We start from the raw sequence: 23,900 nt of genomic DNA on the forward strand, positions 1-23,900 counted from the left end.
GAGTTGTTGTTAAAAGCCAGCAGCTGCATTTTTATAATAGGACACTTGCCTGTCCTGGAGTCCAGCGATGTCGGCACGGCAGCTGATGTTTCCATCAGCTGTCGGGTGCTGCCTCCATCATTGCGGGTAAGGGTACCCGGCAATGTAGCTTTAAGCCCTATACACACTATCAGTTTTTCTGCTGATTTGTCTCCGGATTTACAAAAGCCATGTAGTGCAAGGGCCTGCCTGATTACATACACATTGAAACCACGAAGGTTTGACCTCATATTATATGGTTTTGGTAATCGGCAGAAAAAACTCATAGTGTGTATGGGGCTTTACGGCTTCACGCCAGGAACCCTACTGCGCATGTGCGAGGCCTCACTCCTCTTACTGGCCCGGCGATGGGAAGGAGCAGGGAGCCCCGCGATGATGTCACGTGCTGCGGCCTGGACTCCCGGAAGTGGGAACAGGATAACAAGTCTCCTGTCTCCCCCCCCCCCCCCCCAAAAGGAGGGGGAGAGGAGACAAATGAGCAGAAGTTCCACTTTTGTGTCTAAGTGGTAAAAATGTCTGTTTTGTAGTCCTGAGATCTGGATTCTGTTACCAAAAGAGGTGTTGTGCGCATGTTGTTGGCTAATTTTAGAGCACATTACAGCAATCTTGAGCCACTATATAGTATATTATCATAAACATACCACTAAAAGCTGTTTTATTATGAAAAACCATATTGTGATAGTCTGTAGTTTATAATAGTATTCTAAGGCCTCATGCACACTGGACGTTAAAATAACGTTATAAAAATGACAGTAGCTTTGCAGTGAGTTTTTCAACATTTTTGCCATAGTGTTTATTAGCGTTTTTTAGCCTTTTTTTTTTTTCAATGGATCAAAAATGTTAAAAGCTGGCGAGCCACGTTTTTGAGCGTTTTTTGACGTTCATCGGTGTTAATGCGCGTTTATTGGTTTTAAGCATTTTTTGTGGTCAGAAAAACAGCTCCTGAATGCGATTTTAGGCCAATCAGACAATACTCCACTGCTGATAAACCTCCAAAAACGTCCATGTGTGCATGGACATATAGGATAACATAGAGGGGAGTTTATAGGCTGTTAAAAAAAAAAATGCCCAAACTCCCCAAAAAACGGCCATTTATGAGCTTCAGTGTGCATGGAGCCTTAAGCCCCATACACACTATCAGATTTTCTGCTGATTTTTGTCTGCAGATTTACCAAAACCATGTAGTGCAAGGGCCTGCCTGATTGCATACACCTAAGGTTTGATCTTATATTATATGGTTTTGGTAAATCTGAAGGAAAAAAATCAGCAGAAAATCTGATAGTGTGTATGGGGCTTTTAGTTTCCTTGCTCTGCTCTCTGATGAGATGTACTATCAAAATAATAAAGTAATGGTAAGCTCAAGAACATTGATTATGGTGGTATTTGGTACACAGAAGTTGACGTGAGAGCATCCTCTGCTCTCATAGTACAATGAAGGTGATAGTAATTCAATGGTGTACATTTTACAGATTCCAACAGCCCTTCATTTTCAAAAACATCCTGCTTTTTAACAAGCAGAAGACTTTGATAAATAGTGTATATGCTCTAATAATGTATAAATCTACCACTGATATTTTGAGTGTTAAGGAGAAGGAGGCTGAAACGAGCGTCCTTTACTAGGCCTCTGTGACGTGTAGATCACATACACTAGATGGCAGTAGTAGCACATATTTGCAGAGCACCTTTCAGTCTGGTATTATACTGTATTTGGGGAAGGGATTTTGTGGGGGAAAAAAAAGCGTATCCAATGGTTTTGACATGCCCTTTTGGAGGCAATCATAACAATATTATGTTAAAAACAAATTTGCTGATTATCAACACTGAACTGTCCATTAAATGTGTAAAAATAATGACCAAAATATTGCTAACCACCTACAGATCTTGTTTAAATTTTATATATAATATATTTTCAGATTGTGAAAAAAAAAAAGAAATCCTCTGAACCAGACTATGTATTATTTAATGTATATATTGTGAGACAGAATCCCCTTTCCTGGGTTTTAGTTCATTAATCCCATGTGTGCCTCTCTAATCCGTATACTATGATTGTTTTAGCTTATTAAATCCCTATAAGAGAGTCACTGGTGGCGTCTGAATATAATGTACTTAGCTACGGTGTAGCATGCAGTGGGCAGAGCAGCATTTCTGTATATAAACAAAGCTTTTGCTTAGAATGGCAGATTATCTGCAGTGGTGTAGAGCTGCACGATTCTGGCTTAAATGAGAATCACAATTTATTTATTTTTGCTTAGAATAAAGATCACGATTCTGGTGACGTAACATCATCTTACACATTATACAAAGAATTGGGCTAACTTTACTGTTTAGTTTTTTTTAATTCATTAAAGTTTATTTTTTCCCCCAAAAAAAAAAATTGAAAGAGAGCTGCCCAAATACAGTGTGACATAAAATATTGCAACAACCGCCATTTTATTCTCTAGGATCTCTGCTAAAATATATATATAGTGTGTGTGTGTGTGTGTAGTCGACCGATATGGGTTTTTCTATGGCCGATGCCGATATTTAGAAATCGTGGCGGCCGATGGCCGATATATGATGCCATTTTTTTTTTTTGTTTTTTTTTTTTTTTGGGCCGATATGTTAGGTCGATTTATTTATTTATTTTTTTTATCCCCCTTCATCTCATAAAACCGACACCTTTCCCACTGGGTTGTTTTTTTTTAGGCGCTTTTGGGCTAAAAATAGCACCTGTAAAGTGCCTGCAAAACTGCTCCGCTGCAGTCTGTGTGAAAGACAGAGTGCTTTCACACTGAGGCGTTGCACTGGCAGGATGTTAAAAAAAAGTCCTGCAAGCAGCATGTTTGGAGTGGTGTATACCGCTCCTCCACCACTCCTGCCCATTGATATTAATGGGCACCACTGCCGAAGCGCATGCAATGCGATTTGGCAGCAGTGCTTCACGGGCGCATTTAACCTCTTCTTCGGCCGCTAGCTGGATTATATGCGCCCCACTAGCAGCCGAATAGCACCGCTAAAATGATGGTAAAGCGCTGCTAAAACTAGCAGCATTTTACCATCAACGCCTGCCCGCTCCAGTGTGAAAGCAGCCTATAAAATAAAAAAAGTAGTCAAAACCTTTGGATGAAAAAAAAATAAAAATGGGCTAACTTTACGTTTTTTTTTTTTTTTTTTTTTTTAGTTTTTTTTTCTTTTCATTTTTTCTTTTTTTTTAAATCATTTAGTGTATTTTTTTCCCCAAAAAATTGCATGTGAAAGACCTCTGCGCAAATGCCGTGTGACATAAAATATTGCAACAACCGCTATTTTATTCCCTAGGGTCTCTGATAAAAAAATATATATAATTTTTGGGGGTGTAAGTGATTTTTCTGGCAGAAAATACAGGATTTTTACTTGTAAGCAACAAGTGTCAGAAAACATTTAGTCTTTAAATGGTTAAACTGAGAACTCTGCACACAGAGATGAGTTCATTCATTGAAGTGTAAACATTGCATCTTTTTGTTCTTTTCTTGGCAGACTGCCCAGAGAGGAGAGAAGTCCCTTCTATGAAGACTCAGGCAACTTACACTGACTTCTATTACAGAAGTAATTTCCAAGTCGCGCTGTAGTTCTAAATCGGCCTTTTTATCAGCTCAATCGGCCGATGCCGATTAATTAAAAAAACTGCAAATATCGGCCGATATATCGGTCGACCTCTCTGTGTGTGTGTGTGTGTGTGTGTGTGTGTGTGTGTGTGTATATATATATATATATATATATAATGTGTATATGTTTGGGGGTTCTAAGTAATTTTCCTGCAGATTTTAACTTATAAGCAACAAGTCTGAAAAAGGTTTAGTCTTTAAGTGGTTAAACTGACCTCCTTTACAGACCAAAGTTCATGCCTTTTGATCTAAGAAGGAAACATTACAGTGTATCTCTTTATCTCCGATGTTGAGATAAACTTGGCAGGCTGCCTGGATTTTTTTTTTTTCAGAAGTGAGCAGAAAACTCTCTTCACTTGTTACATAGAATCGGGGGAAATGCTGTTTTAAGATTGGGATGGGGGTTAGAATCGCGATTTCGTTCCATTAACAATTAATCATGCAGCTCTACAATTGTGGTATGTCTGTGTTATAGGTTGTGTGAATTTTAATGTATGTGATATTTCTTCAGACATAGTCTACACATTTTAGGTATGTTTAACAACTAGCTTCTTTCTTCCTAGGAGCTATACTGGCCTTTATGTTGGGTTTATTTCACATCTCACTGGATGATTGTGAAGAAATGTATCGTAAGCTGGGAAGCGATGTCTTCAAACAGAATGTTATTTTGGGAACAATGAAGATGGGTTGGAACCATGCCTATTATGACAGCGAAATGTGGGAAAAATTGCTCAAGTAAGTATGCAGATTGCTTTCTTAAGGACATGCTCATGTGGGGATTTTGGTCAGGGTATTTTTTAGTTCAGTTGCCTTAACACAGACAAACACTAGGCCTTACCTTCACTTAGTATTTCATTGTGTTAAAAATAAATGTAGAATACAGAATGGATTAATGCTAACCCTCCAGTCTTAGTGCATTTATGTACAGTAATTTCCTTAATGCATCTTCACACTCTGTAAACTGAAGATCTGTAAATGTTAGTTGTTAGTAAAGTTGTCAATTCTGGACACACTACCTTAGTTATGTGGAAGTTAGTTTTTTTGGGTATTTTTTTTTTCTTTTTTTCTACAATATCTGCACACAGTTTAATGTTTGAGGTAAATACAGATTAATCTCACTTTACTTGCTTTTGGCCTGTCATAACCAGTTTGGTTGTACAGCTGTGGCAGTCCATAAGGCTTACTCTATATAAGTCAAATGTTTTTCTGTACGTTGTAAAGATGCTGGTCAACTAGTCTAAAACTGCTGTAGGAAGTTTGAAATAAATGGCTCTGTTATTGTTACTAGTGGCGCTCCGGCAAGTGACAAGGGTCATGTGAAGCATAAACATCACCAATATTTCAAATTGGTGGTTGAAAACCATGCCAACCCTCCAGGTTTAAAGGAAAGGCAATCCCCCACCTCTTTTTGTCTACTCTAGTTTGAGCTTGGGACAGCAAATACTGAAACTTCTACACGTTTAAAGTTAAAAAAAGTAATCCCATTTGGCACATTGGGATGTGTAGATTCAGTAGACCCTGTGCAAAGAGAAGATGGTTGAAATCCGAAATTAGAAGTACGGAGAATGCAAGGTGGCAGAGTGTGAGGTATTGTTGAAAGCAAACTGCCATTGGGATAAGAGAGGTCTAATTGTCTTGAGAAGCTGAGGAGAATCTCCTGAGATATTGCTTCAGAGTTTGGTTTGTTTATTCTCCTGTATAGCTCATATAAAGTTCACAGAAGGGGATCTCTAATTTAGGGTATGTTAGAGAATTTACATAAAGGCTTAAATGCCCCCCAGTGATGAGCAGGATTGAATATGATAGCAGTAGGTTATGCATGATTTGCCAACAACAGTTTTGACGTATAAATTTCCCCAGGTAGTAGCTGCCATTCCTAGAGCCGCTTGGTGCGCATTATTTATACCCCCAACCCAGCATCTGTTCAACTCTCCAGCATGTGACTTTGCCGAGTGGGGGGGGGGGGGGGGGAGATAGAAGGGGGAAGGGCTGGGTAAGTATGTAGAAGGGGGGCTAATGGACTTAGTTTTATGGATATCGCGCAATATCTCAAAGGGGGCCAGTATGTTCATGTTGTCCCCAAGGTTGCATTACAAGAAAGGCTTATATGTTAGGACTTCATTGAGGCCCGGGGGGACATTAGCACTGAGTCGCTCTATCCATGCAGTTTCCCGTTGGAGGATCAAGTGGTTCCAGTCTCCTCGTGGGTCCTCTCCAATACCATGAATTTTACTACTTCGGGCTTGAACTTGTGATATAAGCTTATATGGCTACCCACAGTAGTGAGCTTACCATTACAGGAGTAATACAGAGGATCACCTATCCGCTGTCGAAGTTCTCTAATAATCTTGCCCACATAAAATTTTGTATGAACTTACTATGAGGGAACCCCAGAAACCACAATCTTATTAGGCGTCGGTCATTCCAGAACTGCGGAAACCTTGGGTACCAATGGCAATGCCTTGTTTGGAGATTAAAAGGGGAAAGAACTCAAGGGAGTCCTTTTTGCAGACTTGCACATCATGGGCTATCTTGAAATTGACTCTAGGGAAGATGAGAAGATCAGCATATCGTAGATATATTTATGACTGTAAACACATTGATGAAATCTCTGAAGATCTCATTCACAACATGTTGGGACATTGCTGAGAAGTTAGAGCCAAAAAAGGCATCACGCTGTACTTGAAGCAACAGAACCGCATGTAAAAGGCTGTCTTCCACTCATCTGCATCAAGATCAAGATTGTAGGTTCTTTGCAAATCAAACTTGTTAAAAATCTTAGCGGTCAACAATTTTTGAAAAAGAGCACTTACAAGTGGAAGAGGGTACCCTTTCTTTACTGTTACTATCTCGAGTTCAGTAGTCGATACAGAGAAAGAGAGCAGTCTTTTCCACAAAAAATACTGTATACCTTTGCCTACAGGAGCGATAGACCCATAAATTCAGATTTTCATTGATCTAGTACTAATAGCAATTTTGGATTAGTGCAATTTTGGCCTAGGTTAAAGTTCAATTGGACTTTTTCATAGGTATTGTATAAAGGAGGAGAGTTTACCACCTCCTTGTCTAATGCATCAAAGTAGTAAAATAGTGAGATCTCTTTATTTCCACACAGAGAAGGCTCCCAGGTTTGACTAATGAAACTGGCGACCTTAATCTGAGGAAAAAGGATATCTCTCTGGAGGACCAACTGATATTTTGATTATGGGTCTGTAATCGGGGCATACCCAGGATGATAAGAAATTATGGTGAAAGTCAAAAGCAATTTTGGATTACCCAGGGAAATGATTGTGAGTAGTAGAAAGTATTCAGATGGCTGCTGGATTAGCCATTACATCAAGGCCAACCACACAAAATAGGCAGAGATTGAGCCTTTGTGCAAAGGAGTAAACAAAGTTGCTAACTAAGCCTGAAAGTAAAATCAGAGTTTAGACTGCTGGGGAAGCTATCATTCTCCATGAGACAGGGTAGGTCAAGATAAACCCAACTAACTGCATGCACTCAGTTGTGTCAAGGGATGCTGGTGAAAGAGGAGACTGTCACATAAGATGGGTCAGTAGGAGCCCAGGTGGAAGGGAAGGCTTCCATCTTCTGCAACTTGTGCTTGTAGTAGCTGATTATCTACAGATATCTTCGATATGCCTCTTAGCTGGTCTTTGGGCTTGCTGGAGAATGCAAAGGGTTGTCGCCGTAGTAGCTGAGTGACAGAGATCATCATGAAGTTTGTTAAAGGATCAAAGAAACATCGGTCGGTGTCTCATTCCCTTGCTCTATAAGCTAAAAACCCCAGGTCTAGGGTTCAACTTGAAGAAAGGATATTATTGTACCCTCTTGAGTTTGCCCACATAGCTGTCTGGGCTGCAATGAGAGATGGAGCAGACAGGAACGCCTCCAGAGTAACTATTTAAAAGCAGGAACTTGGGTTCCAGCATAAGAGATGTAGCTGTGGCAGAAATTTTGGAAAAGATAACTATGGCAACCATTGGGCTGCCCAAAGACTGGATGTGGTCCTCAAACTGGAAGTACCTCTTTGAACTTCTTGTATCAAGATTTTCAGTTCTGAGAGCTACTTAAAATTGAGTGGCGAACTGTTTTTAGTAGTCTGCGTCTCGGCTGTGACTTGCTGTTATGTGTTTCACGCCTTGCAGGTGACACAGGCTCATTGGAGATGCAGAGTCTAAGTGGAATCTTTGGGCTTACCATAGCATCCAAGGCATGATGAGTTGTGGCTTTATTGGCCACTGAACTATTTTTCTACTTGTCAACGAGTTGTGGCTGTTGGGTTTGAGTAACCAGGGGATAGCAGGAATGGAGTGGCTATGATGAGGAGACAGGGGAACAGAAATTTTACTGGCCAAAGCTCAGGCAGAGGCTGAAGAAGTAAAGATTGGTCAATATTCAGGTGGAGATGAGGTAGGCAAGAATAGTCAGTGTCCAGGCAAAGGGTTGGGGCTTGCAAAAAGACTCAGTGCTCAGGCAGTTAATGCAAGCGGCAGGCAAGAAGAGTCACAAGCAAGTCGACTCAACAGGAACAGAAGACACAGGCTAAATCAGGTGATCCAGGTAGATCTGGCTGCCAGGGCATAATGAAATTATTTTTATGGCTTTGCCTACTATTCTAAAATGAAGAATAAACTTCTTAGTTTCAGGGTCTGTGATGTAAGTGAAGTTCAAATGCCTTGTGTTAAGAAGGTACTGCTATTTATTTTACATTCTGTATTCTGCATACCATCTGTATACATTACTATATTACTTGGAAATGTAATATACTAATAAATATAGCATTGTCTTGGTAATTAAGAGAAGTATGACGATAGCTCAGTTCTCAGGCTTAGAGCAGCAGGGGGACAGTAGCATAAAGGTAAGTACATAGGCTTTTTTAAAATAACGCCATACATCTTTAAAAGTTGTGCGTATTAAAAGCTTATTTCAAAGTAAATTGTAAACTACACAAATATGAGCTCATGGTCTGATACATACATTTGACAAGTCAGTATGGTGAATAGCTCTTTCTTTACTTATGCCACTCAAAGCCCCAAAGTTCATGAAGATGTAACTTCACTGTAGGATTTCAATATGGCACAGTGCATGAGTCCTGTTCTGACCTGGCACCAGCTGGGAGGAATATAGAGAATAATCTGTGGCGACACACATGAATTGGTATGAATAATGGCAGTAGGGATACTGCTGGGCAATTTAAATATTAACCACTTCAGCTCTATAAGGATTTACCCCCTTCCTGACCAAGCCTTTTTTTTCAATACGGCACTGTGTCGCCTTAACTGACAATTGCACGGTCGTGGGACGTTGTATCCAAACCAAATTGACGTCCTTCCCCCCCCCCCCCCCAAATAGAGCTTTCTTTTGATGGTATTTGATCACCTCTGCGGTTTTATTATGACAGTTTTGAAAAAAAAAACACAATTTTTTTTATTTTTTGCTATAATATTCCCCATAAATATATATTAAAAAAAAATTTCCCTCGGTTTAGGCCGATGTTATTTTTGGTAAAAAAAAAATCGTAATAACCATATATTGATTGGTTTGCGCAACAGTTCTAGCATTTTTTTTATTAGTAATAGCGGCGATCTGATTTTTTTTATATATATATATATATATCTCTCTCTCTATCGTAACTGTGACATTATGCCAGACACATTGGACACTTTTGACACTATTTTGGGAACATTGTCATTTATACAGCGGTCAGTGCTATAAAAATGCACTGATTACTCTGTAAATGACACTGGCAGTGAAGGGGTTAACCGCTAGGGAGCAAAGAAGAGGTTAAGTGTGTCCTAGGGAGTGATTCTTAAGCCCCATACACACTATCAGATTTTCTGCTGATTTTTGCCTTCAGATTTACCAAAACAATATAGTGCCTGCCTGATTGCATACAAATTGAAATTCCTAAGGTTTGACCTCATATTATATGGTTTTGGTAAATCTGAAGGAAAAAATCATCTGCAGAAAATCTGTTAGTGTGTATGGGACTTAACTGTAGGGGGGAGGTGCTACCTAGGATATGACAGCGATCACTGCTCCCAATCACGGGGAGCAGTAGATCTGTCATTACACAAGGCAGAATGGGGAAATGCCTTGTTTACAAAGGCGTTTCTCCATTCTACCTCTCCACACCGCAATTGCGGGCCGCCGGAGAACATCGAGTGCGCCCATTTGCCTGCATGTGCCTTTCTGCTGACGTACATCTGCGTGTGGCCATCGACAAGCGGTTAAAGTGTTTGGTTCTTCCTGCAGCTATTACTACTTTGGGATGTAAAACCTTATGTTTTAAATGTGAACTATAGGCAAAGCTTGTGTGTGTGTGTGTGTGTGTGTGTGTGTGTTTTTTATTTTTTATTTTTTTTTATTTTTTTTTTGATAGAGAAAGGGAGAGTTATAACATACAGATTTTTTTTTTTCACCATCTGTCTCTCATTGCGGAGATTTGCCTTCACTTCCATAGCCGAACAGGAAGTTAGAGGAGGAAATCCGAGCAAATTAAGGGAATTCCTTAGGGACCCCCAGATCACCAGAACTAGTGTCCCCATTAGAAGATTTCCCCCTTCTTACTTTTCTGGGGACAACCCAAAATTTTGGACTTTTACTTTCACTTTCAATGATAATGGTTAACCACTTGCCGACCGCCGCACGACGATATACGTCGGCAGAATGGCACGGGCAGGCATATGGGCGTATATATAAGTCCCTGCCTGCCCGCGGGTGGGGGGCCCGATCGGGCCCCCCCCCGGTGCCTGCGGCGGTCGGCATTCCTTCGAGAGCGATCCGGGATGAGGGGGCGGCCATTCATTCATGGCCACCCCCTCGCGATCGCTCTCGACGAATGGAAATCCCCGGTGACATCACTTCCTCTCCTGTAATGTAAACACAGGAGAGGAAGTGATGTATTCTCTCCTCCGTGTCGGTAGTTTTCGTTCCGACACGGAGGAGAGCGGATCAGTAAGTTGCACCAACACTCTACACACACAGTAGAACATGCCAGGCACACTCACACCCCCCCTTTACCCCCCGATCACCCCCCCAATTACCCCTGCCCCCCAGTCACAGTGACACCAATGTCATTTTTTTTTTTTTTTTTGCATTGGTGTCATTTGTGACTGTAATAACTGTTAGGGCAGTTAGAGTTAGCCCCCTTTAGTTCTAATGTGCCCCCCTAACCCCCCCAATAAAGGTTTAACCCCGTGATCACCCCCCGTCGCCAGTGTCACTAAGGCTGGGTTCACATTGCAGCGGTTTATGAGAACGAATGTGATTCGCACCGCACTGCAGTGCAAATCACATCCGATCTCTGTGCGATTCGAGTTCAGCCATTCGCCGCACCCGCCACACCCGCCGCACCCGCCGCAAATTCGCACGGGACCCTTTTTTTGGCCCGCAGCAGAATCGGATCGCATGGGTGTTCACACCATGCGATCCGAGTTTGCAGATCGCACTGCGATATGCGAACTGATCTGGGGGTGTCAGTAACATTTCACTGACACTCCCAGCAGTTCGCATAGGGCAGTGTGAACTGCCGCCGGGAGGCATGCGATGCGGGAACCCGCCGCGGATTCGCGGCGTTTCCGCATCGCTCCAGTGTGAACCCAGCCTAATAAGCGATCATTTTTCTGATCGCTGTATTAGTGTCACAGGTGACGCTAGTTAGGCAGGTAGGTATTTAGGTTCGCCGCAGCTTTTTATAGCGCCAGGGACCCCCATATACTACCGCATAAAGCCCCCTGATTGCCCCCTAGTTAACCCTTTCACCTGTGATCACCATATAACTGTTACAGGTGACGCTGGTTGGTTAGTTATTTTTTTATAGTTTCAGGGCACCCGCCATTTATTACCTAATAAAGGTTTAACCCCCTGATCACCCGGCGGGTGTCATTTGTGACTAATAACTGTTAGGGCAGTTAGGGTTAGCCCCCTTTAGTTCTAAGGTACCCCCCTAACCCCCCCAATAAAGGTTTAACCCCGTGATCACCCCCCGTCGCCAGTGTCACTAAGGCTGGGTTCACATTGCAGCGGTTTGAGAACGGATGTGATTCGCACCGCACTGCAGTGCAAATCACATCCGATCTCTGTGCGATTCGAGTTCAGCCATTCGCCGCACCCGCCGCACCCGCCGCAAATTCGCACGGGACCCTTTTTTTGGCCCGCAGCAGAATCGGATCGCATGGGTGTTCACACCATGCGATCCGAGTTTGCAGATCGCACTGCGATATGCGAACTGATCTGGGGGTGTCAGTAACATTTCACTGACACTCCCAGCAGTTCGCATAGGGCAGTGTGAACTGCCGCCGGGAGGCATGCGATGCGGGAACCCGCCGCGCATTCGTGGCGTTCCCGCATCGCTCCAGTGTGAACCCAGCCTAATAAGCGATCGTTTTTCTGATCGCTGTATTAGTGTCACAGGTGACGCTAGTTAGGCAGGTAGGTATTTAGGTTCGCCGCAGCTTTTTATAGCGCCAGGGACCCCCATATACTACCGCATAAAGCCCCCTGATTGCCCCCTAGTTAACCCTTTCACCAGTGATCACCATATAACTGTTACAGGTGACGCTGGTTGGTTAGTTATTTTTTTATAGTTTCAGGGCACCCGCCATTTATTACCTAGTCTCACTAGTGTACCCCTAAATTTAGGGGTGTCTACTTTCCAAAATGGGGTCATTTGGGGGGGGTTTGTGCCATCTTGGCATTTTATGGCCTTCAAAACTGTAACGCCCTTAGAAAGCCTGAAGGCGGTGCTTGGTTTCGGGGGCCCCGTACGCGGCTAGGCTCCCAAAAAGTCCCACATATGTGGTATCCCCGTACTCAGGAGAAGCAGCAGAATTTATTTTGGGGTGTCATTTCACATATGCCCATGGCATGCGTGAGCAATATATCATTTAGTGACAACTTTGTGAAAAAAAAAAAAAAAAAAAAAAAAGTTTGTAATTTTCCCGCAACTTGTGGCAAAATATAAAATATTCCATGGACTCAACATGCCTCTCAGCAAATAGCTTGGGTGTCTACTTTCTAAAATGGGGTCATTTGTGGGGGTTTTGTGCCATCTTGGCATTTTATGGCCTTCAAAACTGTAATAGGTAGTGAGAAGTGAACTCAAAAATGTACGCCCTTAGAAAGCCTGAAGGCGGTGCTTGGTTTTCGGGGCCCCGTACGCGGCTAGGCTCCCAAAAAGTCCCACATATGTGGTATCCCCGTACTCAGGAGAAGCAGCAGAATTTATTTTGGGGTGTCATTTCACATATGCCCATGGCATGTGTGAGCAATATATCATTTAGTGACAACTTTGTGAAGAAAAAAAAAAAAAAAAAAAAGTTTGTAATTTTCCCGCAACTTGTGGCAAAATATAAAATATTCCATGAACTCAACATGCCTCTCAGCAAATAGCTTGGGGTGTCTACTTTCTAAAATGGGGTCATTTGTGGGGGTTTTGTGCCATCTTGGCATTTTATGGCCTTCAAAACTGTAATAGGTAGTGAGAAGTGAACTCAAAAATTTACGCCCTTAGAAAGCCTGAAGGCGGTGCTTGGTTTTCGGGGCCCCGTACGCGGCTAGGCTCCCAAAAAGTCCCACATATGTGGTATCCCCGTACTCAGGAGAAGCAGCAGAATTTATTTTGGGGTGTCATTTCACATACGCCCATAGCATGTGTGAGCAATATATCATTTAGTGACAACTTTGTGTAAAAAAAAAAAAAAAAAATTTTTTTTGTCATTATTCAATCGCTTGAGGCAAAAAAATAAAATATTCAATGGGCTCAACATGCCTCTTATCAATTTCCTTAGGGGGTCTACTTTCCAAAATGGGGTCATTTGGGGGGGTTTTGTACTGCCCTGCCATTTTAGCACCTCAAGAAATGAGATAGGCAGTCGTAAACTAAAAGCTGCGTAAATTCCAGAAAACGTACCTTAGTTTGTAGATGTGACAACTTTTGCGCAAACCAATAAATATACAATTATTGACTTTTTTTTTACCAAAGACATGTGGCTGAATACATTTTGGCCTAAATGTATGACTAAAATTGAGTTTATTGGATTTTTCTAATAACAAAAAGTAGAAAATATCATTTTTTTTCAAAATTTGCGGTCTTTTTACGTTTATATCGCAAAAAATAAAAATCGCAGAGGCAATCAAATACCATCAAAAGAAAGCTCTATTTGTGGGAAGAAAAGGACGCAAATTTTGTTTGGGTACAACATTGCATGACCGCGCAATTACCAGTTAAAGCAGCGCAGTGCCAAAGTGTAAAAAGACCTCTGGTCATTTACCAGCAAAATGGTCCGGTCTGAAAGTGGTTAACAGGACAAATGAAAATGACGACACAGACAGCAATAAAAACTGACACATCTAATCCTGCTGCACTCTATCCAAAAGTAAAAAAAAAGTTTTGCCTCTTAGTTATATGTCAAAGGTGTTATAAAGGGCAAAAGTTTTTTTTATCTTAATTTTTTATCTTAATGCATTCTATCCATTAAGATAAAAAGTCTTCTGTGTGCAGGGAGCTGCCCCAGCACCCCCTAATACTTACCTGAGCCCCATCTCTATCCAGCAATGTCCACGAGTGCCTCCGTCTTTCTGTAGGGGCAGCAGAGCTGAGCTGCAGTTCCGTGTGTCCATTTAGACATGGAGCCCCAGTTCGACCCAGCCCCCTCTCCCTTTTGATTGGCTGAGACACACCAGCACCGCATTGGCTCCCACTGCTGTCAATCAAAGTCAGTTAGCCAATCGGGAGAGAGGGGGAGGGGCCAAACAGGGGCCCCATGTCTGAATGGGCATGGAGCTTCAGCTTAGCTCGGCTGCCCCCATAGAAATATGCCTACTGTGGGGGCACTCAACAGGAGGGAGGGGCCAGGAGACCCAAGGAGGGACTCTGGAAGAGGAGGACCTGGGCTGCTCTGTGCAAAAGCACTACACAGGGCAAGTAAGTATAACATGTTTATTATTTTTATAGAAAAATAACTAGAATTTACAATCACTTTAAGGTTTGCTAAGTTGATTTCTTGATCCTTATTTTTTATTTTTTAAAAGGTGTATATTCATGGAGATGAACTGGGTTTATTAGGCTGAAGTTCCAAAGAGAAAGTGTCCTCCAAAAGAATAGGCGTGCCTGTTTCGTAAAAAAACACCAGCCTCCAACAACACTCATTCACATGCTGGTGGGCTCACAGCCTCGTAATCCAGTATAGATACCATCGATCGTAAAGTATAACTGGTGTACCCAAAATTGAAAAACATCTAGTTGATCTGCACTTACAAATGCATGATGTTGCATAAATCAACCTAGGTAAAGCTTGTTTCTTTAAATACCTGATGATCCTGACAGTCCATAAGCCTTCATCCAGGAGTATAACTAGGCTGATTGACCTTCAGTGAATTCAATGCAGTGTTCTCACTCTCCTCAGTCATTTGGACTACAGGACATCTTCCTTAGAGGTTCAGAAACACTTGTATAATCCAGACCTGTACAAAGCAGGAAGCTAAACACTTCTCAAGTGTGTATCAGACGCACCAAAAAGAGAAAATGGCAGCTACTCTGTCTTTCTACAATTATTAGGGAAAGGAGCACTACTGTGGGACAGTTCAGAACAGATGGACTTCTCCATACGGAGAAATGTCAACAAGTGATCCTGGTGCCTGTCAAACAACATAAATCTAACGGACTTGTGTTATTGAAAAGCTGTATTTAGTTAAAAGGCTTAATATCGTGTACACACACATACTGTATGTCAAAATTGATGTATGAATACATCTGATCTACAGTGTCAATTGTTGTGGTTTTGTGGTATTTTTAAACCAACCTAGACATTCTTACCTAGGCACTGGATGTTGTGCCTCCAGTGTATATATGTAGGGAATACAGGTCATTTTAATGGGTTATATTTTATTCAGGTTTCCAGACCGGTTTACAGCTTGATATGTATTACATTGTTTCTTGAGTACCACCATTGTATTATATACTTAAAATTTATATATATGTTTTTATCTTGATTTGAAAGGGAAAGAATGGGTCCAAACCTAATGATTGAAACAGCAAGAAATCCTCATTGTCCCAAGGTATGTATTTATTTATGTTGCTGATGTTTTCGTCCCAGTTGATTTGCTGTGTTCATCCATTTGTTCTTTGTGTTTTATTTTGTATTGTAAATTCGCATATCCGAAATATAGTACATTGCTTCTTGTTTTGATATTATTTGTAAAATATTTGCTTCTATTCTATGCTAAAATATGTTTGTGAAGCTATTGGTGGAAAGTTTTGATTAAAGGGGTTTATCGCCTTTGATGCCACAGCCTGATTTATCAAAGGGTTTTGTGTTGTCACAGCAACCATATTCTCCATTCATTCCTCCATTGCAGCATGGAAAATGAACAGTACTGTAATTGGTTGCTTTGAGTAAAGCAGACAGTTAAGATTTCAAGCTCTTTGACAAACGAAGGTCATAGAATTGCTGTTTTTTTTCATAAATAAATCAGTAGCACATTTCAAATTTCAAATTTTAGAACAAGGTTTTGAAATTCTATAGAGGGTCCTTATTCCACAAATGCTTTCCTACAGGAAAAAGTCCCTAGAAAAAGCCTCATTATTTCTATAGAACACTGATAAGTCCTATATACATCAGATTTATAGGCTATGATGTTATATTGATAACTTATTATAACCTGAATATAACCTATAACTCCTAATGTTTATAGCACCTCGATCTTTCTAATGATTCCTCCTTTATTGAATTGTATTGTAACTGTTCTGTCTGCCCTCATGTTGTAAAGCGCAAACTGTTGGTGCCTTGAAAAAGCATTCATACCCCTTGCTTTTTTCCACATTTTGTCATGTTGCAACCAAAAACCTAGATGTATTTTATTGGGATTTTATGTGACAGACCAACACAAAGTGACATATAATTGTGAAGTGGAAGGAAAATGATAAATGGTTTTCAATTCTTTTTACAAATAAATATCCGAAAAGTGTGGCATGCATTTGTATTCAGCCCCCTTTACTCTGATATCCCTAACTAAAATCTAGTGGAACCAATTGCCTTCAGAAGTCACCTAAATAGTAAATAGAGTCCACCTTTTGTGTAATTTTAATCTCAGTATAAATAAAACTGTCCTGTGTAGCCCTCAGAGGTTTGTTAGAGAACCTTCATAAACAAACGGCATCAAGAAGGCCAAGGAACACACCAGACAGTTCAGGGATAAGCTTGTGGAGAAGTTTAAAGCAAGGTTAGGTTCTAAAAAACAAAAACAAAAGTTGAACATCTCACGGAGCACAGTTCAATCCATCATCTGAAAATGGAAAGAGTATGGCACAACTGCAAACCTACCAATACATGGCTGTCCACCTAAACTGACAGGCCGGGCAAGGAGAGCATTAATCGGAGAAGCAGTCAAGAGGCCCAGAGTAACTCTGGAGGAGCTGAAGAGTTCCATAGCTCAGGTGGGAGAATCTGTCCACAGGACAACTATTAGTTGTGCACTCCAAATCTGGCCTTTATGGAAGAGTGGCACGAAGAAAGCCATTGAAAGAAGTCCCATTTGCAGTTTGTGAGAAACCATGTGGGGAGACACAGAAAACAAGTGGAAGAAAGTGCTCTGGTTAGATGAGACCAAAATTGAACTTTTTGGCCTAAAAGCAAAAAGCTACATGTGGCGAAAAACTAACACTGCACATCTCCCTGAACACAACATCCCCAGCGTGAAATATGGTGGCGGTGGCGGCATCATCTTGTGGGAATGCTTTTCTTCAAAAGGGACAGGGAAGCTGGTCAGAGTTGATGGGAAGATGGATGGAGCCAAGTACAGGGCAATCTTAAAAGAAAACCTGTTAGTCTGCAAAAGATTTGGGGCGGAGGTTCAGAGCAAAGCATATTCATGTGTTGGAATGCCCCAGTCAAACCCCAGACCTAAATCCAATTGAGAATCTGTGACAAGACTTGAAAATTGCTGTTCAGACACTCTCCATCCAATCTGACAGAGCTTGAGCTATTTTGCAAAGAATAGGCACAAGTGTCACTCTCTAGATGTGCAAAGCTGGTAGAGACACACCCAAAAATACTTGAAGCTGTAATTACAGCGAAAAGTGGTTCTACAAAGTATTGACTCGGGGGCTGAATACAAGAGCACGCCACGCTTTTCAGATATTTGTAAAAAAATTAAAAACCATTTAGTATTTTTCTTCCACGTCACGATTTTGTGCCACTTTATGTTGGTCTATCACATAAAATCCCAATAAAATACATTTACGTTGTTGATTTGTAACGTGACAAAATGTGGAAAATGTCAAGGGGGTATGAATACTTTTTCAATGCACTGTATATAAAGCCTGTTAATATTAATGTATGTCTCTCATAATATACGCCTTAATATTGGTGGTCAAACTACATTTCATATTCATAAAGAATTTTCCCAAATGTAAATGAACATGTATTTACCCTTAGGCCAAGTTTACACTAATCTAATGCAGTAACACATGGGTATTGCTTTAAGGCTGCGCCTTCAGTTTGGTCGGTATTCCAACGCATGCCAACTACACATGTGTTTTTCTGGGGGGTTATTGCTTAGTATACAGTTTTGTGTTTTTACTTTTGACTTTAGTTTGTGAAGCATGTTTCTCCGATGTAAAATGTGGTGTCTGAATTTTGAATGTGATACAATATAGGCACTTACATTTATTGATGCATTTCACATTCTTTACTTTTATACCACGTTAGGATCAGAGGGAGAAATAGGCATTCGTCAGACAGTTCTATAAACATAAAATCCTTTTTATTTGGCAGCAAACACAAACAGGCTTTTGCTTCAGCTTCAGCTCAAACAAAAAAAGTGCAGCTTCTTATCAGCACAATACACACACACAACACAGAGGTGCAAATGCGCGTGCCTTCAGCACATATTCAACATACAAAAAAGGCAGGCTTACCAGCCAGGTAAATTTGCCAAGCAAGACTTTTAGTGGGATCCAGGCTGCACACTGATCTTTTCTCTGAACACTACCAACACCCTCTCTATCTATCTATCTAGCTCGCTCGCTCGCTCGCTCGCTCTCACTCGCACGCTCTCTCTCTCGCTTAACCTGGATAACACAGCCTCCTGGATAACCCAACCACTTTATAAATTGTGAGAGTCTCTCAAATACAACCCATTCTTATCTTAAATTAACCTAAAAATGATCACAGATGCAAACCATGTTCTTGCACCGGACTTGTGTCTGTGCTTAAATCTCCTGTATGCTCATTTTTAAAGAACAGCTAAACCCAAGAACAAAACCTGTAATGTATTCCAGCTTAGCATCCTCCTAGATGTGATTGCCTTACTTTTCATTTTTAAGGCAATACGTACAGAAAATATACTCTTTATGATTAAGCACTGTGCAAAATGCGTCAAGGTGTTTTTTGTTTTTGTTTTTTAGTTTCTTTTGTTTTTTTGTACACTAACTATATCGTCAAAAGAATTGGCACACCTGCCTTTACACGCACATGAACGTTAATGGCATCCCAGTCTTAGTATGGTTCAATATTGAGATGGCCCACCTTTTACAGCTATAACAGCTTCATTTCTTCTAGGAAGGGTGTCCACAAGGTTTAGGAGTGTGTTTATGGGAATGTTTGACCATTCTTCCTGAAGCGCATTTGTGAGGTCAGGCACTGATGTTGGAAAAGAAGGTCTGGCTTGCAGTCTCTGCACTAATTCATCCCAAAGGTGTTCTATCGGATTGAGGGCAGGCCAGTCAGGCCCACTACTTGTTTGGGTTCGTTAAAGCCTCCTCAAGCTATTCATGCTTTTCCTATACATTCGTTACTAAAAAAGCTTATGTATTCTGAGTGGGAGCACCCAGATGAACGGTTTTCTCCTCCAAAAAAGTTTTCAAGGGGGCGTGGTCTGGAGCTACATGGAATAGGACGTGCGGTGTAGGAGCTCCGCTCGAGACATATCCTTATACTGATCCTTTGGGCCTTTTCTTTCGGAAATCCTCGCGCTGCCGGCCCCTGGGACTCCCCCGCTTGAGATGTCTCCCCCTAAACGCTCCGGTACGGCTTCCAAGCTCGACAAATTCCGTCGGGAGGACCGCGACCCTGCCGAGGAAGATGGCGCCGCTCAGCCCTCCGAGTGCAGCACACAGCCCGCCAACGACACTGCCCGCGTGCTCGAGGCCATAGCGCTCTGCCAATCGACCCTCACCTCCAGGATTGAAGAGGTGAAGGTGGACATATCCTTAATCCGGCAGGATATCCACAGACTCCGGGAGCGGGTAACAGAGGCCGAGCGCCGGGTCGGCCACGTGGAGGACGGCCTGCATCCCCTTCAAGTTGTTAATGAACAGATGCCATTCCAGCTGACCTCCATCCTCTCCAAGCAAGACGATATGGAGAACCGTCTCCGGAGGTGTAACCTCCGGTTTGTGGGTCTACCTGAGCGTAGCGAAGGAGCTGACCCCCCCACGTTCTTGGAGAACTTGCTGGTCACCACCTATGGCCGCGAGGCGTTCTCCACGACCTTCGTGGTGGAACGCGCCCATCGCCTTGCTGCAAAGCCGCCCCCGGCGGGGGCCCCGCCGAGAACCCTCATCGCCAAGTTCCTCAATTTTCGCGACCGCGACACCATCCTTAGACTCACGCGGGAGCGAGGCAATATACCGTTTGACAAAGTCACGGTCGCAGTGTACCCGGACTTCTCCTCGGAGGTACAGAAGAAGAGAGCCAAGTTTGCTGAGGCGAAGCGCCAGCTACGTGTACTCCACTTGCCCTACGCGATGCTCTTCCCTGCTCACCTCCAAGTGACCAGAGATGGCAGGTCACACTTCTTTGAGGATCCACAGGCCGTTTTTGCTTGGCTGGAGCGCCGTGGAGAAGCCGGCCGCCCAGATCCTTAAGGTCCGGATCCCGTGATGGACGCCACGCACCCGGCCCACGGACAAAGCGCAACTCTGGACATGTGAGTCTTTATCGGGGCCCCCCCCCCATGTCATCTCCCCTTCTCTCCCCGGTCCCCCCTGCGGGTAACACGCCATCCCCGGACCCTGGCATGGCGTGCCCACATCCTGCATCACACGCCCGTATCTATGCCACTTAGTCTCGGGCGGCCCTTGCTGACCCGTCCTGTTTGGGTACTGATTTTGAACTTCCTCAGCAACTGATGTGCGCTCTGCAGTTTGTTCGCCCCCCCACCGTGGCTTACTCAGTGACATTGTTATTTCTGCAGCTCGTTACAGCTGCTCACAAGCCTATGCTTCCCTGGCCGGCCTCCACCCCTCCGCCTTCGGAGGTGGCAGGAGAGTTGAACCTGCTTAATCGGTCCAGCGCTAAAGCAGTACTTTGGTTACCTTTTTTATGTTATGTGCATTTTACAGTATTTTTATTTCTACTGCAAGGGGACTTATGCAATATTATCCACTATGCATTTCTTTTTGGGACTATTAATGTGTTTTACAACTGCTATTGGAGGTGGGAAAATTTGCGGGACTATACACTTATTGCATGTCACATGGCCTCCCTTAAGATCTTGACATGGAATGTGAGGGGCTTGGGTGATCGGGCTAAGCGGGCTGCGGTTCTGTCTCATGTTAAGTCACAGCGGGCGGAGGTTACGATCCTGGTGGAAACTCACCTGGTAGGCCAAACACAGTTATGCCTCAAGAAACCCTGGGTGGGCTGGCTCTATCAGGCCCCCCACACCTCGAATTCCAGGGGTGTGGCGGTTCTGATTGCAAAAACAGCTCAGTTTCAGCTACATAGCTTGCAATCGGACCCTCAGGGCCGCTTTCTATTTCTCCATGCCACTATCGGTGGCTTGGAACTCCTTATCCTTGCTTTTTACATTCCCCCACCATTCACTTTTGCTGCGTTGCAGCAGGGTGTTACATTTATGGCCCAGCACCCCCAGGTGCCCGCTGTTTGGGCAGGTGATTTCAATATGGTTATAAACCCCCTGCTTGATAGACTGAGCCCGCTGGCCTCGTCACCTCCGTCCCAGGCTGTTACTAGGTTTGGGAGGTTCCTGGGGGAATTCGCCCTTACGGACACATGGAGACACAGACATCCTTCACTAGCACACTACTCCTGCTTTACTCCATCCCGTTCGGCCATGTCCCGTATAGACCTGATTCTTATCTCGCCCCCCCTCCTTCCCCACCTCCTTGACGCGGGGTTTGGGGCCCGGGTGCTCTCTGATCACTCCCCTTACTGGGTCCGGCTGCGTCTGCCGGGTCCCCCTGGACCCCGTGGCTGGAAACTTAATCCTTTCTGGCTGTCCGTTCTGCCGGACCTGAACTCAGTCCAGCGTGAATGGGACACGTTTTTCCACACCAACGAGGGCTCCGCCTCGTACGGCTCCGTCTGGGAGGCCTTTAAGGTGCATGCTCGTATGATCCTCTCCTCACGCATCTCCAGACACAAGGCTTCCTCCAAGCGCCTTCTTGAGCAAGCGGAGGACAGTCTGCATGCACTTGAGCGGGCCTTTCGGGCTGACCCGTCGGAGGCTAATGCCTCCCTGCTGAAGCTACAAACTAGGGTCACAGACCACCTCCATCATGAAAAGGCCAGGAAGGGCATCTTCTACGCTAAACAGCGCCTGTTTGAATTCGGGGAGCGCGCTGGCAAATTACTCGCATATATGGCCCACCTGGACCATAGGCCCCCGGTAGTGGTGTCCCTTAGGGACACTGGTGGGAGAATTATTACTGATCCCGACTTGGTGGCGGAGGAGTTTGGATCCTTTTATTCGGGCCTGTACTCCTCCACTGCTCAGTATACCCAGGTTGAGCTCGAAGCGTTCCTTGACACTGTTCCCTTCCCGACCCTCACGCCTGAGCAGAGATTACAACTTGAAGCGCCCATCACATCCGACTGTGTGGCAGAGGCCATGTCATCGCTTCCCACCTCTAAGGCCCCGGGGTCTGACGGCCTACCCCTGGAGTTCTATGCCCAGTTCGGCGAGACTCTGATCCCCCAATTGACTAAACTATATTCACATATATTCGACTCCGCCACCCTTCCTAGGTCCATGGGAGAGGCCCTAATAGTCCTTATCCCCAAACCAGGCAAGGACCCGCTACTTCCTGAGTCTTACCGACCCATTTCCCTGCTCCAACTAGATGTCAAGATCCTGGTCAAAATTCTTGCCCTACGCCTGAACAAAGTCATTAACTCCTTGATACACCCTGATCAGACCGGGTTCATGCCCCAGAGAAACACAGCATTTAATCTTCGGAGGCTTCACATGAATATACAAGCCCAACACTCTGAAATTGGTTCAAGGGTGGTTGTCAGCCTGGACGCCGCCAAGGCGTTTGATACTGTCGAGTGCGGTTACCTGTGGGAATGCTTGCGCAGATTTGGTATAGGTCCCAATTTTGTTAAATGGCTCCAATTGCTTTATTATGCTCCCATGGCACGTATTCTGGTAAACGGCAGGATCTCCCCTCCCTTCTCGCTCTCCAGGGGGACTCGTCAGGGCTGCCCCATCTCGCCGCTCCTATATGCTCTGGCGGTGGAGCCCCTGGCCACGGCCCTCAGGTCTCACCCTGACATCCGTGGGCTTCGCTGTGGCGGTCATGAGGTGGTCAGCCTGTACGCGGACGATATGCTCCTTTATTTAGCGGACGCTGGCCCCTCATTGCAGGCTGCATTGCGAACCATCACGGCCTTTGGAGCCTTTTCTGGGTTCCAGATCAATTGGACCAAATCCCAAATTTTGCCACTTGACCTGGGGCCTCCCACCGCCGAGCAGGCGGCCTTCCCGCTTGCTAGGACAAGCACCATCAAATATCTTGGAGTGCACGTCTCCAGGTCCCTCTCAGATTTCCTCGTCCTTAATGTTGAGCCCCTATTTGATACTCTAAAATCCAAAACGCAGGTGTGGTCCCGTCTTCCCCTGGGGGTGATGGGCCGAATAAATTTAGTTAAGATGATACTCCTCCCCAAGCTTTTATACGTTTTCTGGCAGGCACCACTACGCATCCCTCCCCGTATATTTAAATCCCTAGAATCGATCCTCAACACGTTCGTCTGGGGCTCGTCCCGACACAAACTGCCATGGCGGGTTTTGAAATGCCCCCCAGACTCTGGCGGGACTGCCCTTCCGGACCTGTTCCTTTATTACCTTGCATCACAGCTCTCCCACTTTTTTCACTTTCATTACACTGACAGGCCCCGATACACCGCCCTGGTATGTTCACAGGTACCTGGCCCGCTGACCCACCCTTTTCAACTTTTATTTTGTGGCCCCCCCCACCCCCTC

The 23,900-nt window shown here is 43.8% G+C and overlaps 1 protein-coding gene across 1 annotated transcript in view; it reads left to right on the forward strand.

The window, feature by feature from the left end:
• Positions 1–23,900, forward strand: part of PNPLA8 (patatin like domain 8, phospholipase A2) — a 131,352-nt gene that overhangs the window by 34,512 nt on the left and 72,940 nt on the right. Inside the window, exons 6-7 of the mRNA XM_077472060.1 lie at positions 4,226–4,397; positions 15,668–15,725. Coding sequence (XP_077328186.1) covers positions 4,226–4,397; positions 15,668–15,725 — 230 coding nt within the window. The remainder of the gene's footprint in view (positions 1–4,225; positions 4,398–15,667; positions 15,726–23,900) is intronic.

This window comes from Lithobates pipiens, unplaced genomic scaffold (genome assembly GCF_037356315.1).
Source record: "Lithobates pipiens isolate NorthernLeopardFrog02 unplaced genomic scaffold, aLitPip1_a1.2 Scaffold_8, whole genome shotgun sequence".
NCBI classification, from domain to species: domain Eukaryota; kingdom Metazoa; phylum Chordata; class Amphibia; order Anura; family Ranidae; genus Lithobates; species Lithobates pipiens.